The sequence below is a fragment of the Pristiophorus japonicus genome, chromosome 18, assembly GCF_044704955.1.
Source record: "Pristiophorus japonicus isolate sPriJap1 chromosome 18, sPriJap1.hap1, whole genome shotgun sequence".
Classification (NCBI taxonomy): Eukaryota; Metazoa; Chordata; class Chondrichthyes; family Pristiophoridae; genus Pristiophorus; species Pristiophorus japonicus.
In genome coordinates this window covers 6,389,775-6,408,188 of record NC_091994.1, presented here as the reverse complement: position 1 = coordinate 6,408,188, position 18,414 = coordinate 6,389,775, and the positions used below count along the sequence as shown (strand labels likewise).

General features: G+C 48.1%; 1 protein-coding gene across 1 annotated transcript in view; it reads left to right on the top strand.

The window, feature by feature from the left end:
• LOC139229124 (CREB-regulated transcription coactivator 1-like) overlaps positions 1-18,414 on the top strand; it is an 84,592-nt gene that overhangs the window by 15,897 nt on the left and 50,281 nt on the right. The window contains exons 2-5 of the mRNA XM_070860785.1: positions 1,898-2,014; positions 6,111-6,248; positions 7,876-7,937; positions 12,758-12,858. Of these exons, the coding sequence (XP_070716886.1) occupies positions 1,898-2,014; positions 6,111-6,248; positions 7,876-7,937; positions 12,758-12,858 (418 nt within the window). The remainder of the gene's footprint in view (positions 1-1,897; positions 2,015-6,110; positions 6,249-7,875; positions 7,938-12,757; positions 12,859-18,414) is intronic.

The following is an 18,414-nucleotide window of genomic DNA, read 5'->3' as shown; positions in this document are numbered from 1 at the left end:
ACTTTCTGTGGTAGAGAAGTCCACAGGTTCACAACTCTCTCGAGTGAAGAAGTTTCTCCTCATCTCGGTCCTAAATGGCTTACCCCTTATCCTTAGACTGTGACCCCTGGTTCTAGACTTCCCCAACATCGGGGACATTCTTCCTGCGTCTAACCTGTCCAATCCCATCAGAATTTTACATGTTTCTATGAGATCCCCTCTCATTCATCTAAATTCCAGTGAATATAAGCCTAGTCGATCCAGTCTGTCTTCTTATGTCAGTCCCGTCATCCCGGGAATCAGTCTGCTGAACCTTTGCTGCACTCCCTCAATAGCAAGAGCGTCCTTCCTCAGATTAGGAGACCAAAATTGTACACAATATTCAAGGTGTGGCCTTACTGTAGTAAGACCTCCCTGCTCCTATACTCACATCCTCTCGCTATGAAGGCCAACATGCCATTTGCCGCCTTCGCCGCCTGCTGTACCTGCATGCCAACTTTCAATGACTTCAGCGGGTGTCATCCTTCACCATTTCCGCCACATTCAGCGTGACCCCACCACCAAATATATCTTCCCTTCCCCTTTCAGCATTCCGAAGGGACCGCTCCCTCCGCGACACCCTGATCCACGCCTCAATCACCCCCAACAACCCCTCCCCTCCTCACGCCACCTTCCCGTGCAACACCTGCCCTTTTATCTCCTTTCATCCCACTGTCCAGGGCCCCAAACACTCCTTCCAAGTGAAACAATGATTTATTTGTACTTCTTTCAATTTGCTATGCTGTATTTGCTGCTCACGATGCGGTCTCCTCTACATTGACGGCTTTGAGGAACACCCCATTCATTCCATAAGCGTGGTCCTGAGCATCCAGTCGCCTGTCACTTTAATTCCCTGCTCCACTCCCACTCTGACCTCTCTGTCCTTGGCCTCCTACACTGTTCCAACGGAGCTCAGCATAAGCTCGAGGAACGGCACCTCATCTTTCAGTTAGGCACTTTACAGCCTTCTGGACTCAACATCGAGTTCAACAATTTCAGAGCGTAACCTCTGCCCCTATTTTTTCAGCTGGCAGCTGTTGCTGATTCTGTCATTCCCATTTACACCCTATCTAGACCCTACTTTTGTTTCTTTACTTGTCCCATTACCTTCTCCTTTTGCCTTCCATCGCCCCTTTATCATTTAATCACTTCTGCCTGCCACCCCTCTCAGACCTTCCTTTTTGTTCTTTCCTCCCCTCCTCCTTTCCCTGTCCCTGCACTTGCTTAAAATCTGTTACATCTCTAACTTTTTCCAGTTCTGACGAAGGATCATCGACCTGGAACGTTAACTCTGTTTCTCTCTCCACAGATGCTGCCTGATGTGCTGAGTGTTTCTAGCGTTTTCTGTTTTTATATACTGTACTACATTTCAGTGATCGGTGTGCACGGACACCTCAGTCTCTTTGGGCCACCACTGTTCCGAGCTTTTCACCATTTAAATAATACTCGGATCTATCCTTTTTTGGTCCACAATGGATGACCTCACACTTACCTGCATTGAACTCCATCTGCCACAGGTTTGCCCACTCACTTAATCGATTAAAGTCTCTTTGTAACGTTATGCTGCCGTTGCACTACTTCCTATGCCACTAATACTCCAGCGAATACAAGCCTGGTCTATGCAACATGCCCTTGTAATTTAACCCTTTTAGCCCAGTTATCTTCTCCGGTTGCTGTTTTTATGCTGTGTAATGTTCGGTGAGTTTTATTCTGTTTTAGTGTGAGCAGTAGCTGTCTGTGCTGTGGCCGCTGGTGGTGTTGGCACGTGATACTCGTCACGCTGACATATCGTGCCCAGAGAGGTTGTGGCAGGTTCCGTGGCCAGTGTCTCGGCTTCCATTGGTTTGTTTGTAATGAACCTGTTTTTCTTTGTTCTCAGTTACAGTTGCAGAAATCTCAGTATTTACAGCTGGGGCAGGGCCGGGGCCAGTACTACGGAGGTTCCCTTCCCAACGTCAATCAGATTGGGAGCACCGTTCTCGACCTCCCTTTCCAGGTGAGTTTATCTTTAGGTTTAACAAGAAAAAAACACAAATACCGGAAATAAAACCGCAAAATACACAGCAGCTTCCTCGACATTGGAAACAGAAAGGACACAGGGCGGGGTTAATGCTTTGCACAGGCCATCCCAATCAGAAGATTATTCTGAGCTTACCTGTGGTCCGAATTCTCACAATACAGCGGCAAATAGTGAGGTGGAGATTGAATCAGAATTTTAAAACCTCTCAATTCACCACGGATGCAAAATCTTATAAAGAGTCCCATACAAAGTCTGCTTCTGTGTCGCACCCACTCAGTATTAATACAGGAGGGTCTAAAGACCAGCGTTATCTCGCTATGGTCTCTACAGATCTGTAGCAAGTACACTGTTCCTCAGCAAAATGAAAGTTGGGGGTTAGGGTTCAGCTCCCAATATCCTGGATTACTGCATTTACAGCATCTGCTCTCCTGTCTGAGCCAGTGGGACATGAGCAGGTAATTGATAGTTGGCTGTGCTGCCATTGCAATGGGTTGCCCAATGGGAATATCTGATCACTTGTCAGTTGCATACTGTCTGGAGATGGGAGCTTTTAGTTTGCAGTAAGATTTACTCTTGGGGAGAAGAGGAGAGATTTTATTAAGAATTAATAAAACAATTCACAGCGAGTGATTAAAGGGTACAAGGGCACTGAGGAACTGGTCCCATCCTGTGCTGGTCACTTACTGCGTGTCTGTCACTAACTCCTCTGACTGAGGAACTCGCCCCATAGTGTACATGGATGTCCAAAAGGTGTTCAACAAAGTGCCACATAATAGACTTGCCAGCAAAGCTGAAGCCCATGGAATAATGGACAGTGGCAGCCTGGATACGGAATGGGCTCAGTGACAGGAAGCAGAGTGTAGTGGTGAACGGTTGTTTTTCGGACAGGAGGAAGGTATACAGTGGTGTTCCCCAGGGGTCGGTACTGGGACACTGCTTTTCTTAATATATATTAATGACTTGGACTTGGGTGTACAGGGCATAATTTCAAAATTTGCAGATGACACAAAACTTGGAAGTATAGTGAACAGTGAGGAGGGTAATGATAGACTTCAGGAAGACATAGACAGGCTGGTGAAATGGGCGGGCACGTCACAGATGAAATTTAACGCAGAAAAATGTGGTGATGCATTTTGGTAGAAAGAATGAGAGGACATATAAAGTAAATGTACAATCCTAAAGGGGGTGCATGAACAGAGAGACCTGGGGATATGTGTGCATAAATCGTTGAAGGTGGCAGGGCAGGTTAAGAAAGCAGTTAAAAAGGTTTACGAGATCCTGGGCTTTATAAATAGAGGCACAGAGTACAAAAGTGTGGAAATTATGATGAACCTGTATAAAGCACTGGTTCAGCCACAACGGGAGTATTGTGTCCAATTCTGGGCACCACACTTTAGGAAGGATGTGAAGGCCTTAGAGAGGGAGCAGAAAAGATTGACGAGAATGGTTCCAGGAATGAGGGACTTCAGTTACGTGGATAGACTGGAGAAGCTGGGGTTGTTCTCCTTGGAGCAGAGAAGGTTGAGAGGAGATTTGATCGAGGTGTTCAAAATCATGAGGGGTCTGGACAGAGTAGAGAGAGAGAAACTGTTCCCATTGGTGGAAGGGTCGGGAACCAGAGGACACAGATTTAAGGTGATTGGCAAAAGAACCAAAGGCGATGTAAGAAAAAACATTATTTACGTAGCGAGTAGTTAAGATCTGGTATGCACTGCCGGAAAGGTTGGTGGAGGCAAACTCAATCTTCAAAAGGGAGTTGGATAAGTATCTGAAGCAAAAAAAATTGCAGGGCTACGGGGAAAGGGCGGGGGAGTGGGACCGGCTGAGAATCGTCGCGGGCTCGATGGGCCGAATGGCCTTCTGCCGTGCTGTAACCATTCTCTGATTCTATCCTGCACTGGTCATGCACTGTGTGTGTGTCACTAACCCCTCTCCGGGGCAGCAGCAGAATATGAAGAAAGGGAGATAATTATTGCCCCCTTTTTTTTTTTAAATCGAAAGCTCCCCATATTTTGTGTTTTGTGTGTCCCTCCCACATTCCACCAACACACCCTCATCTCCCTGTGCCACCTGACCGCATGCCCGTCAGCTAAACTGCACCCAGCTCTGTGCCAATGCTGCTCTTGATCAAGTGCAGAGGAAATGGAGTTGAGAGTCTCTGGATTCTCGGGCATTGATGCAATGACCCCTGCTGACAGGGCTGAGTCTGGTCTCCACTCAAAGCCGGCCCTGGATTTGTGTTGTGGGGAAGCAGCAGAGCTGGATTATTGACCCACCATGGACTAGGGCAGCATGTAATGGACTGACTGTTGCTAATGGACTCTGTATTCTGGTCACTGATCAGCTAAATCACTGACTGTTAAAATCACCTGACTACAACCTTCAGTTTTCAAACAGAATTTAAGCTGACATAACACAAGCAGGGGAGAGAGCCGACTGAAGTGGTGTTGTGATGTAGTGTTCCCTGTGAGGCAGGATTGATGTCGGGGCAGGACTACAGGGGTCCACGCTATAAGACGTTTCCATTCGGGACGTCACAGGTTTAAGATTCTGACCCGAGAGTTATAAGTGATTGGAGCATGGGTAGATACAGCAGGAGCGGCAAGAAACTATGGAGGGATGTGATGGGGCCCAGGAGAGGTGCGAGTTCGGGCCCAGGGGTAGCACGGGCCAGCCCACACTTCGATATGTGTGTGCAATAGGTCCGTGCAGCAGAGCAGGTCTCCAGTCGTCTTGGGTAATCCTTGCCACTAGACCAAGACCGAGCTCTGTCAAGCCCGCGTGGTGGCTGGTGTGCAACGGCCAACACACGTTAAAAAAAATCCACCCACAGGCATCTTCCACCCTTCAGGATGTAGTTCGGAACCTGGAATATCAGGTCCTTCACTGAAACACCTGTGAACTCATCCCTTTTTGGTGTGGAAGCAGGTCATCCTCGATTCGAGGGACTGCCTATGATGATGAGGTTGTGAGGGACAGCGTGAATCTCCCCGTGTACAGACGCTGCCGCTAAGCGAGTTGTTGCTTTGCACACTTTTGCCTCTATTTCTCAGCTTGTTTGCTGGGTCACTCAGCGGCCAGTATCAGTGCAGGGAATCAGCACCACCCTCACAGCAATAGGTGCCCCTTGGGCTGGCCCATTATCCATGGTGCGAAAAGGGCCACTTACTGTAGATTTAACCGGATCTCTTCAGTCGCACTGTGGGGGATGCAGCAGCCCTGCCTCTTTGCCGGGGAGCGACTGAGGAGTAGCGATGAGTCCACGCACTGGAGTAGAGGCACAGTGTGGGAGGCCAGGAAGAAAATAAAACAACCCCCGCTTGTATCGAATTCCTGTTTGGGTCGATTAGTAACCAAGTAAGCTTGACTGCAACAAAAGCAAAATACTGCAGATGCTGGAAATCTGAATTAGAAACAGGAAATGCTGGAAGTACTCAGCGGGTCAGGCAGCATCTGTGGAGCGAGAAACAGAGTTACTGTTTCTAGTGTAGATCTTTCAATATTCCTCGTCAAAGTTATTCTCAATCTCCTCTAGTCTCCACCCCACCCCCCCCCCCACTCCATGCCAGACATTGAAGCAGGCAGGGGGCCTCACTCCAATTCCATCCAATGTCTGACCACTGGCAGTCTGCGCCATTGGCTTTCAGAAACATGGCCACAAGTGCAGAGCGTCCTTCTCTGCCTGCTGTTGGTGGGTCTCGGTGTCCCTGGGCTCAGGAGTGGGGGAAATAGCCAGTGTTCCTGTTTACTGATCACAATGAAGTGCATGCTCTGTGTGTTAACCTCCCCTGATGGACTTGTCTAAACATGCACACTGCAAGACCCAGCATTGGCTCCAGGCGTGCTGCAACGATCTACCGGGTTTATAGCAAACTGCTGGGCCCACCATCTGGTGAAACTTAACACCAGGGGCAAAGTCTGGGATAAGTATTGACGTGTAAAAGACAAAACGCTGCACTGTTAGTCCTGCTAAAACAAAAGGCAATTCTGAACTCGGACTAGATGTGCAGAGTGCAGCATGTCTGAATCAGGTGTGCACAATGCTGAAGGTCTCGCCCTGTTTGTGTTGCAGACTCCATTCCAGTCGTCTGCCTTGGACACGAGTAGATCGACCAGGCATCACGGGTTGGTCGACCGAGTCTACAGGGACAGAAACCGACTGGGCTCACCGCACCGCCGTGCCATTCCTGTGGACAAACACGGGCGTCAGATATCCTTCTTCTGTCAGTGTGGTGTGGATGCTGAAATGTGGTCCAGAGCATGAAGCATAGAGGAAAAAGAGCTGTGGTGAGGATCTCTCACTGAGTCTACCAGGTAAAACCTCACAAGCAGGGTTAGAAAAGTCGCCTTGCTTCAACGTGTTGGGTTCGACTCCTGAAGACCTTCGGTGTCTGGCCTCTGAGCTGATCCGAGCATCTCAGTTTTCCAGCAGGGAATGTTTTCAAGGGAAAGACTATCTCCATTTCCTAACCAACATTCTGCCCTCCAAAAGAAACATTATGTGGTCATGCACCTCAATATAATTTCAATGTGTTTCGCTGTATGAAGCCCTTGATACGAGCTGTATAATTTTAAGGATTATTGGCAAAGTCTTGTGTTAAGTGGGTTCTTACTGCAGTACGTATTGCTCCGCAGGATTGGAGCTCTGTGTAAAATATTTAATTTTCTGCACAGTTTAACAGTTTGTTGCGGAATCCGTTCTGTTCTCTGAAGTTTCCTTGATGGTATTGACCTGTGCACACGAAATTGACATCATGACATAATATAAATCTAATGATTGGCTTGACAACAACTTATATTTATGTAGCGCCTTTAACGTAGTAAAACATCCCAAGGTGCTTCACAGGTGTGTTATCAAATAACATTTAACACCGAGCCACAGAGAGGTATTAGGGCAGGTGGTCAAGTAAGTAGGTTTTAAGGAGTATTTTAAAAGAGGATAGAGAGGCGGAGAGGTTTAGGGAGGGAATTCCAGAGTTTAGGGCCCACGCAACAGAATGAGGAGAAACAGTACAATAAATGTTTACAATTTTATAGGGGGTACAAGAGGAGAGAGACCTGGGGGTGCTTGTGCACAAATCTTTGAAGATGGCAGGCCTGGTTAACAAAGCAGTTAACAAAGTACACAGGATCCTGGGCTTTATAAATAGTCATAGAGCACATAAGCCAAGAAGTTATACCAAACCTCTATAAAACACTAGTTCAGCTCCTGCTGGAGTATTGTGTCCAATTCTGGGCACCACACTGTAGGGAGAGCATGAAGTCTTTGGCGAGGGTACAGAGAGATTTCCTAGAATGGTTCCAGGGATGAAGGATTACAGTTATGTGGATAGATTAGGGAAGCTGGGGTGGTTCTCCTTAGATCATCGAAGGCTAAGAGGAGACTTGATGGAGGTGTTTAAACTCATGAAGCGTTTAGATAGAATAAATAAAGAGAGACCATTTCCAGTGGCTGAAGGGTCGATAACCAGGGGGCACAGGTTTAAGATGATTGGCAGAAGAACCAGTGGCGACATAAGGAAAGACTTTTTATGCAACGAGTGGTTAGGATTAACCTGCCTGATAGAGTGGTGGATACAGATTCAATAGTAGCCTTCCGAAGAGCCGAGATAGGGGGCGGAGTCGGGCGGTGTTACTGAAGTCGAGATGAGGGGAAGGATATTAGGTCGGAAATTCAGGTTCAAAGAGTACGCCAAGGTTTTAAGTGGGTTCTTACTGCAGTACGTTTTGCTCCACAGGATTGGAGCTCTGTGTAAAATATTTAATTTTCTGCACAGTTTAAAAGTTTGTTGCAGAATCCGTTCTTGTTCCCTGAAGTTTCCTTGACTCCACAGCACGCAGACAGCTGTCCCTATGGTTCGATCTATCTGTCGCCCCCACCTGATACCAGCTGGAGAAGGTGAGGGACACTTTTCCTGAACAAAAGCTCCGATCTCCGTCAGGCTATCTGTTGATAATCGCTCATTGTCTGTAACAGCGAAAGGCTGGTGTGATCTGGGTTAAGAATTCAAGACATCATTATGTTTAGACCTTGATGGCAGAGCTCTGCCCCCGGTGGGGGTGGGGGAGAGGGGGGAGCGCGGGATTGGGCATGGGTGTGGTGGGGCAAGGGCGATGCTGGGGGTGGGTGGGGCGGGTTTGGGTGAGGGCGTGTGGGGAGGGGATGGTTGGGTGAGAGCAAGTGGGGCGAGGGCGGTGGGGAGGGGCGAGAGCAATGGGGGCGGGGCAGTTGGGCGAGGCTGGATGGGGCGGAGGTGGGTGGGGAGTGGGCGGCTGGGCGAGCGAGGGCAGGCAGGAGGGTGGGAAAAGGGCTGCTGGGTGGGGGCGCATGGGGAGGGGCAGTTGGGTGGGGTGTGGGAAGGTGGGGAGGGGCAGTTGGGTGGGGGGGGGTGGGGGCGAGTGGGTCGGCGGTAGGTGGGGAGGGGGGAGGGGTGAGGGAAGGGGGGGTTAAGCAGGGGAGGGTGGGGTGGGGGTGCGGGGACTGGGGGAGGGTGGAGGGGCTGGGGGTAGGGTGGGGTGGGGGCCGGGGATGCCGGGGGAGGGTGAGCTGGGGGAAGGTGGGGGGGGGGGTGCCGGGGTGGGGTGGGGGCCGGGGAAGGGTGAGGGTGGGGGCCGAAGGGAGGGTGGGGTGGGGGGGGGTGCGCGCTGGCCGGGGGAGGGTGGGGCCGGGGGCGCAGGGCCGGGGGAGGGTGAGGTGGGGCGGGGACCGGGTGGGGGTGGGGGCCGGGGAAGGTGGTGTGGGACAGGGGAGGGTGGGGGTGCGGGGACTGGGGGAGGGCATGGGGTGGGGGCCAGGTGGGGGTGCGGGAAATGGGGGAGGGTGGGGGGGTAGGGGGGGTGGGGTGGGGGCCGGGATGAAGCTGCCCCTCTGAGTTGAAGTATTCTGTCGCCTTTTGGTTTATTTGAGTGTGGGAGCAGTGTGTAAAAGCCGGCGATGTTTACAACACAAATGTATGAAAATGATCTGTTGACTTTCCGTGCACGTAAATAATGTGGAAGTGTAATTATAATTTCTACCCTTTCTCACCAACCTTTTTAATGTGAGGTTATTGCCAAAAATTGCTGGTCACAGGAATATGGGAAGGGAGGACCTTGAGACAATCACTGTCACTGGTAGTGCTGGACAGGCTAATGGGACTCAAGGTAGACAAGTCCCCTGGTCCTGATGAAATGCATCCCAGGGTATTAAAAGAGATGGCAGAAGTTATAGCAGATGCATTCGTTATAATCTACCAAAATTCTCTGGACTCTGGGGAGGTACCAGCGGATTGGAAAGCAGCTAATGTAACGCCTCTGTTTAAAAAAGGGGGCAGACAAAAGGCAGGTAACTATAGGCCGGTTAGTTTAACATCTGTAGTGGGGAAAATGCTTGAAGCTATCATTAAGGAAGAAATAGCGTGACATCTAGATAGGAATAGTGCATTCAAGCAGACGCAACATGGATTCATGAAGGGGAAATCATGTTTAACTAATTTACTGGAATTCTTTGAGGATATAATGAGCATGGTGGATAGAGGTGTACCGATGGATGTGGTGTATTTAGATTTCCAAAAGGCATTCGATAAGGTGCCACACAAAAGGTTACTGCAGAAGATAAAGGTACGCGGAGTCAGAGGAAATGTATTAGCATAGATAGAGAATTGGCTGGCTAACAGAAAGCAGAGAGTCGGGATAAATGGGTCCTTTTCGGGTTGGAAATCGGTGGTTAGTGGTGTGCCACAGGGATCGGTGCTGGGACCACAACTGTTTACAATATACATAGAAGACCTGGAAGAGGGGACAGAGTGTAGTGTAACAAAATTTGCAGATGACACAAAGATTAGTGGGAAAGCGGGTTGTGTAGAGGACACAGAGAGGCTGCAAAGAGACTTAGATAGGTTAAGCGAATGCGCTAAGGTTTGGCAGATGGAATACAATGTTGGAAAGTGTGAGGTCATCCACCTTGGAAAAAAAACAGTAAAAGGGAATATTATTTGAATGGGGAGAAATTACAACATGCTGAGGTACAGAGGGACCTGGAGGTCCTTGTGCATGAATCCCAAAAAGTTAGTTTGCAGGTGCAGCAGGTAATCAGGAAGGCGAATGGAATGTTGTCCTTCATTGCGAGAGGGATGGAGTACAAAAGCAGGGAGGTCCTGCTGCAACTGTATAGGGTATTGGTGAGGCCGCACCTGGAGTACTGCGTGCAGTTTTGGTCACCTTACTTAAGGAAGGATATACTAGCTTTGGAGACGATTCACTAGGCTGATTCCGAAGATGAGGGGGTTACCTTATGATGATAGATTGAGTAGACTGGGTCTTTACTCGTTGGAGTTCAGAAGGATGAGGGGTGATCTTATAGAAACATTTAAAATAATGAAAGGGATAGACAAGATAGAGGCAGAGAGGTTGTTTCCACTGGTCGGGGAGACTAGAACTAGGGGGCACAGCCTCAAAATACAGGGGAGCCAATTTAAAACCGAGTTGAGAAGGAATTTCTTCTCCCAGAGGGTTGTGAATCTGTGGAATTCTCTGCCCAAGGAAGCAGTTGAGGCTAGCTCATTGAATGTATTCAAATCACATTTCGATAGATTTTTAACCAATAAGGGAATTAAGGGTTATGGGGAGCGGGCGGGTAAGTGGAGCTGAGTCCACGGCCAGATCAGCCATGATCTTGTTGAATGGCGGAGCAGGCTCGAGGGGCTAGATGGCCTACTCCTGTTCCTAATTCTTATGTTCTTATGTTTACGTTCTTATTATTGACTTTGGTAGGAAGAAGAGAAAAACAGAATATTTTTTAAATTGTGAGAAACTATTAAATGTTGGTATTTAGAGAGATCTGGGTGTCCTTCTACAGGAAACACAGAGAGATAACATGCAAGGAATCAGGAAAGCAAATGGCATGTTGGCCTTTATGGTAAGGGGGTTGGAGTACAAGAGTAAGGAAGTCTCACTGCAATTGTACAGGACTTTGGTGAGACCACACCTGGAGTACTGTGCACAGTTTTGGTCTCCCTCCTTATCCGAGGAAGGATATACTTGCCTTTGAGATGGTGCAATGAAGGTTCGCTAGACTGATCCCTGGGATGGGAGGGCTGTCGTATGAGGAGAGATTGAGCAGGCCTACATTCTCTGGAGTTTAGAATAATGAGAGGTGATTTCATTGAAACATAAGATTCTGAGTGGATTGGCGTGGTAGATGCTGAGAGGTTGTTTACCCCGGCTGGATAGTCTCAAACTAGGGGGAATAGTCTCAGGAAAACGGGTCGGCCATTTAAGACCGAGATGAGATGGAATTTCTTCACTCAGAGGGTTGTGAATCTTTGGAATTCTGTGCCTCAAAGGGCTGTGGAAGCTGAGTGGACTCTACAGGAATCCAGGGATATGAAGATCGGGCGGGAAAGTGGAGTTGAGATAGAAGTTCACCCATGATCTTATTGAATGGTGGAGCAGGCTTGAAGGGTAGCATGGCTTACTCCTGCTCCTAATTTTGATGTTCTTGCGTCTGGTTAGCACTGAGCACTACATTGATCTGTGGCCCTCCTTCCAAAACAAGTGCAAGGACCCCCTTCGCTGTGTGAACACAGGATTAATAGACGGTGAAGTGCTATCAGAGAAAGTTACAGCATGGAAGGAAGCCATTCGGCCCATCGAGTCCACGACGGCCGACAAACAGCTACCCAGCCTAACCCCACTTTCCAGCTCTCGGTCCGTAGCCCTGTAGGTTACGGCACTTCAGGTGCGCATACAAGCACTTTTAAAATGTGGTGAGGGTTTCTGCCTCTACCACCCTTTCAGGCAGTGAGTTCCAGACCCCCACCACTCTCTGGGTGAAGAAATTTCCCCTCAAATCCCCCCTAAACCTCCCCCCAATTACTTTAAATCTATGCCCCCTGCTAAGGGAAATAGGTCCTTCCTATCCACTCTATCTAGGCCCCTCATAATTTTATACACCTCAATAAGGTCTCCCCTCAGCTTCCTCTGTTCCAAAGAAAATAAATGCAGCCGATACAATCTTTCCTCATAGCTAAAATTCTCCAGTCTGGGCAACATTCTCATAAATCTCCTCTGTACTCTCTCTCGTGCAATCACATCTTTCCTGTAATGCGGTGACCAGAACTGCGCACAGTACTGTGGCCTAACCAGTGTTTTATATAGTTCAAGCATAACCTCCCTGCTCTTGTATTTTATGCCTTGGCTAATAAAGACAAGTATTCCGTTTGCCTTCTTAACCACCTTATCTACCTGGCCTGTGGACCTGCACTCCCAGGTCCCTTTGTTCCTCTACACTTCTCAGTGTTCTACCATTTAATGTGTATCTCCTTTCCTTGTTAGCCTTCCCCAAATGCATTACCTCACACTTCTCCGGATTGAATTCCATTTGCCACTGTTCTGCCCGCTTGACCAGGCTAGCAGGACTTTGTCCTGTAATACATGCACAGGGGCTGTCACTGTCCTGTAATATATACACATACACGTGTGTGCGCGCACACTCACCACTTACACACACACACACACACACACACACACTGTCATTGTACACTGGGAGTCTTGTCCTGTAATACGTGGATTGTACAGAAATCTTTCTCATTTTTAGGTTTAAGAACTTTTTAACTTTTTTTTCCTGCTCTATTTTATGATCTTGTTTTCTGTCAGTCTGTCACGGGTTGTGGCATAAAATATAATGGTGCTGGTGATTATCACAAGGTTGAGTAAATGATGCATACGTTTTGATTTCAGGACCAATTCAGACTCTGCTCTGCACCAGAGTACGATGAATCCCACTGCACAGGATCCATTCAACGGGGGTTCCCAAGAAACACAAGAGCAGCAGAAGCGAGGTGAGTACAATGATCACTTTGCGGGGGTGGTGGGTCCCGAGCTGAGACATACTCAGGCTGCCCTCACAGGCCTGTCATACACAAAATTCCTGTGTTTAATCTTTTGAACAGTTTGTCTCCAATACAACATTGGCACACGCACATACTACGAGGCTTTGTATGCAAAGTCATAGACCCATGGAGGCAGCAGTTCTGAGGGGGTGGAGAAGGGCTGTGTCTGTATTACAGATACAATTGCTCTGCTCTGTGTATTCTTTAAAAGCATAGCAGCAGTTGCAGTGTTTGTACCATTAGCAATGTTATCGCCAGCAGAGGCCCGAGAAGCACCAGCACACTGACTCCATCAACAATTGGACTGAAGGAGCTTGCATTGCAGTGGGTGTTATACACGGAGTGGGTATTGATCAGGGGGGCGGGATATACACGGAGTGGGTATTGATCAGGGGAGCAGGTTATACACGGAATGGGTATTGATCAGGGGGGCGGGTTATACATGGAGTGGGTATTGATCAGGGGGGCAGGTTATACACGGAGTGGGTATTGATCAGGGGGGCAGGTTATACATGGAGTGGGTATTGATCAGGGGAGCAGGTTATACACGGAATGGGTATTGATCAGGGGGGCGGGTTATACATGAAGTGGGTATTGATCAGGGGGGCAGGTTATACATGGAGTGGGTATTGATCAGGTGGGCAGGTTATACACGGAGTGGGTATTGATCAGGGGGGCAGGTTATACACGGAGTGGGTATTGACCAGCTGGGCAGGTTATACATGGAGTGGGTATTGATCAGGTGGGCAGGTTATACACGGAGTGGGTATTGATCAGGGGGGCGGGTTATACACGGAGAGGGTATTGATCAGGGGGGCGGGTTATACATGGAGTGGGTATTGATCAGGTGGGCAGGTTATACACGGAGTGGGTATTGATCAGGGGGGCGGGTTATACACGGAGAGGGTATTGTGCGTAACGCAATATTACTATCTGATTTGCACCACCTAGTGTATTGGGCGTGAGCGACTGGGCTCACTCCTGACCGTGTAAGTGCAGTTATGTTACATTTTGTTATGTGGTGCTCAGTCTGGTGCTGTCCAGCATGCCTTGGGCAAAGCTCACCATTCAGACCCGTTTGGAATTCCCATCTAATTTAAAATTCAGCAGACCAGGGTCCGAACTGTCTTGGATTCAGCGTGTGCCAATAGATGGCCTTGATGCAGGTCGTAATAATTCTGCAAGCTCGATCTCTCGGACTCTGCCCCGTTTTAAAGAAGAGCCTGATGTTCAAGTTGTAGTGAAAGAGACGAGTAAAAGTCCGAGTGGGTGGGGTGAATCTGCTGCCTCCCAGGAGGGTGCCAGTTCGTCTCTTGATCCATGCTGAGCTGGCTCATCTCACCCAGGGTCACTGCGCTGGGGAGAGGGAAAATTCAATCCAAGTCCCTGCTTCTCATCCCTAGCCAGTCATCCTTACTGGCCAGAAACATAGAAAATAAATGCAGGAGTAGGCCATTCGGCCCTTTGAGCCTGCACCACCATTCAATAAGATCATGGCTGATCATTCACCTCAGTACTCTTTTCCTGCTTTCTCTCCATACCCCTTGATCCCTTTAGCCGTAAGGGCCGCATCTAACTCCCTCTTGAATATATCCAACAAACTGGCATTAACAACTTTCTGCGGTGGAAAGTTCCACAGGATAGGGTGAGGTCAGGGTTGAGTTCGGCTGCAACTCGCCCTCACTGTCTGGTCTAATTGACGAGGCAATATTAGTCCCCAGTGTGGTCGATTGAGATCCTCCATCACATGTGGTCTATGGCCGTCTAGGCTGTTGGGGAGTGCCAGGATTTTTGAGGCCTTCCTGTGGCGACAACTCCAATTTGATGGTGAAAAACATATTACAGCTAGAGAGCAGCTGACACTGACAGAACAGAGATCCTTGGAGTTCCCTGAGGAGCAGAGACACCCAACAAATATAAGAACATAAGAATTAGGAACAGGAGTAGGCCATCTAGCCCCTCGAGCCTGCTCAGCCAAAAATCTATCTATCTGTGACTTGAATTCATTCAATGAGCTAGCCTCAACTGCTTCCTTGGGCAGAGAATTCCACAGATTCACAACCCTCTGGGAGAAGAAATTCCTTCTCAACTCGGTTTTAAATTGGCTCCCCTGTATTTTGAGGTTATGCCCCCTAGTTCTAGTCTCCCCGACCAGTGGAAACAACCTCTCTGCCTCTATCTTGTCTATCCCTTTCATTATTTTAAATGTTTCTATAAGATCACCCCTCATCCTTCTGAACTCCAATGAGTAAAGACCCAGTCTACTCAATCTATCATCATAAGGTAACCCCCTCATCTCCGGAATCAGCCTCGTGAATCGTCTCTGTACCCACTCCAAAGCTAGTATATCCTTCCTTAAGTAAGGTGACCAAAACTGCACGCAGTACTCCAGGTGCGGCCTCACCAATACCCTATATAGTTGCAGAAGGACCTCCCTGCTTTTGTACTCCATCCCTCTCGCAATGAAGGCCAACATTCCATTCGCCTTCCTGATTACCTGCTGCACCTGCAAACTAACTTTTTGGGTCTAAAAGAGTTTCATGCACAAGGGACGTTTTAAAGTTTAATTTGTTTTAATTGCCGGTGCTTTTAGTGTCCCCTTCCCTTTTATAGGGGGCACTGGGAAAATTGTGATTTTAGTGCCCAAAAAAAACACAAAAAAAAACCAAAAAAAGGAAAAAAAGGGCCTTGTAAATGTCTGGTGTGTCACACAGGTCGGGTGGCACGGTTTAATGTTTTATGTTTTGCAGGTAGACTCTAAAAGAGTTTCATGCACAAGGGCCCCCAGGGCCCTCTGCACCGCAGCATGTTGTAATTTCTCCCCATTCAAATAATATTCCCTTTTACTGTTTTTTTTTCCCCAAGGTGGATGACCTCACACTTTCCGACATTGTATTCCATTTGCCAAACCTTAGCCCATTCGCTTAACCTATCTAAATCTCTTTGCAGCCTCTCTGTGTCTTCTACACAACCCGCTTTCCCACTAATCTTTGTGTCATCTGCAAATTTTGTTACACTACACTCTGTCCCCTCTTCCAGGTCATCTATGTATATTGTAAACAGTTGTGATCCCAGCACCGATCCCTGTGGCACACCACTAACCACCGATTTCCAACCCGAAAAGGACCCATTTATCCAGATACTTTGTGTCTGTCTTCACGGAAGATGACACGAAAAACATTCCGGAAATAATGGGGAACCAAGGGTCGAAGTGAGAATGAGGAACTTAAAGAAATTATTAGTCAAGAAATAGTATTGGAGAAATGAATGGGATAAAAAGCCGACAAATCCCCTGACCCTGACGGACAACATCCAAGGCTTGTAACAGAGTTGGCTACAGAGATGATGGATGCATTGGTTTGGATTTTCCAGAAATCCCTAGATTCTAGAACGGTCCTCGCAGATTGGAAGGTCGCAAATGTAACCCCGCTATTCACGAAAGGAGGGAGAGAGAAAATGGGGAACGACAGGCCAATTAGCCTGACATCAGTTGTCGGGAAAATGCTAGAATCTATTATTAGGGATGTGATAACAATGCTCTTAGAAAATTATAATACAATAGGACAAAGTCAACACGGAATTCTGAAAGGGAAATCATTTTTGACAAATCTGTTAGTTTTTTGAGGTTGTAACGAGCAGGGTGGATAAAAGGGAACCAGTGGATGTGGTGTAATTGGATTTCCATAAGGCATTCGATAAGGTGCCACACAAGAGGTTATTAAAAAAAATTAAGGCTCATGGGATTCGGGATAATAATATACTTGCATGGATTGAGGATTGGTTAACGGACAGAAAACAGAGACAGGTGCAGCATTGAGAATCCGTAGTTCCGGGATCCGGACTCGGGAGCGATCGATGGCAGTGTCGTCCGGAATCTGTAAAATGTTCCGGAATCCGGACCTGCCGACCTTTGGGCACCACCATTGCCGGGACTCGCCGGCCCATCTGACATCCTCCTCCTCACCGGGGCTCTGGACGACCCCAGCAGCTCGGCAGGTAACCCCCCCCTCACCCACCCTTTCTGACGTTCCAAAATTTGGAAATACCCGAACCTGGGCTTGGGTGTTTCCCGATTCATGAAGTCAGAAAGCAAATCGAAAGTCTGTAAAAGCCCAGAATCCGTAACGGCCTTGGTCCTGAGGGTTCCGGATTTTAGGCGCTGCATCTGTAGTAGGAATAAATGGGTTATTTTCGGTTGGCAGGCTGTAAGGATCAGTGCTGTGCCTCAGCTATTTACAATCTATATCAATGACTTAGAGGAGGCGACTGAGTGTAATATATCCAAGTTTGCTGACTATACAAAGCTAGATGGGAAAGTAAGTTGCGAGAAGGATGCAAAGAGGCTGCAGAGGCATATAGAAAGGCTAAGTGAATGGGCAAGAACGTAAGAGATAGAATATAATGTGGAAAAATGTGAAGTTATCCACTTTGGCAGGAAAAGAGAGAAAAGCAGAGTATTTTTTAAGTGGTGAGAGATTGGGAAATGTTGGTGTTCAGAGGGACCTGGGTGTCCTTGGACACCAATCACTGAAAGTTAACATGCGGGTACAGCAAGCAATTAGGAAAGCAAATAGTATGTTGGCCTTTGTAACAAGAGGGTTTGAGTATGAGTAAAGACATCTTGCTGCAATTATATAGGGCCTTGGGGCACTGTGTACAGCCTTGGTCTCCTTACCTAAGGAAGGATACACTTGCCATCGAGGGAGTGCATCGAAGGTTCGCCAGACTGATTCCTGGGATGGGAGGATTGTCCTACGAGGAGAGATTGAGTAGACTAGGCCGATATTGTCCAGAATTTAGAAGAATGAGAGGTGATTTAATTGAAACGTACAACATTTTCACAGGGCTTGACAGGGTAGATGCAGGGGGGATGTTTCCCCCTGGGCTAGGGAGTCTAGAACCAGGGGTCAGTCTCTGAATAAGGGGTCGGCCATTTAGGACTGAGATGAGAAATTTCTTCACTCAGAGGGTGGTGAATCTTTGGAATTCTCTGCCCCAGAGGGCTGTGGATGCTCAGTCGTTGAGTATATTCAAGCCAGAGATCAATAAATTTTCATATATTAAGGGAATCCAGGGATATGGGGATCAGGTGGGAAGGTGGAGTTGAGGTCGCTGATCAGCCATGATCTTATTGAATGGCGGAGCAGGCTCGAGGGGCCAATTGGGCTACTCCTGCTCCGATTTCTTCTGTTCTTATGAGCAGTTTCTCGTGATGGTCAAACTACGAAAAAGCCTTTGGGAGCCAAGTGTTTAGAGTTTTGCCTGAAGAATGTGATGAGGAGGCGACGGCTTTGTGCAGCTTCTCAGGGTGTTTCTGTGTCCAGCCTGAACCTCCCTGATGGATCGTACATGAGTCACCGAGAGCTGCTCACAGCACAGACGGTGGAACGCACATACCGTCACAGTACTTATCCTGTCTCTGTGTTTGTGTCACAATTCTCAAGAGTGATGGGATTGTCTTACTCTCTGCTGCACATGGCTCTGATGGAGGTTTTGTTTTTTGTG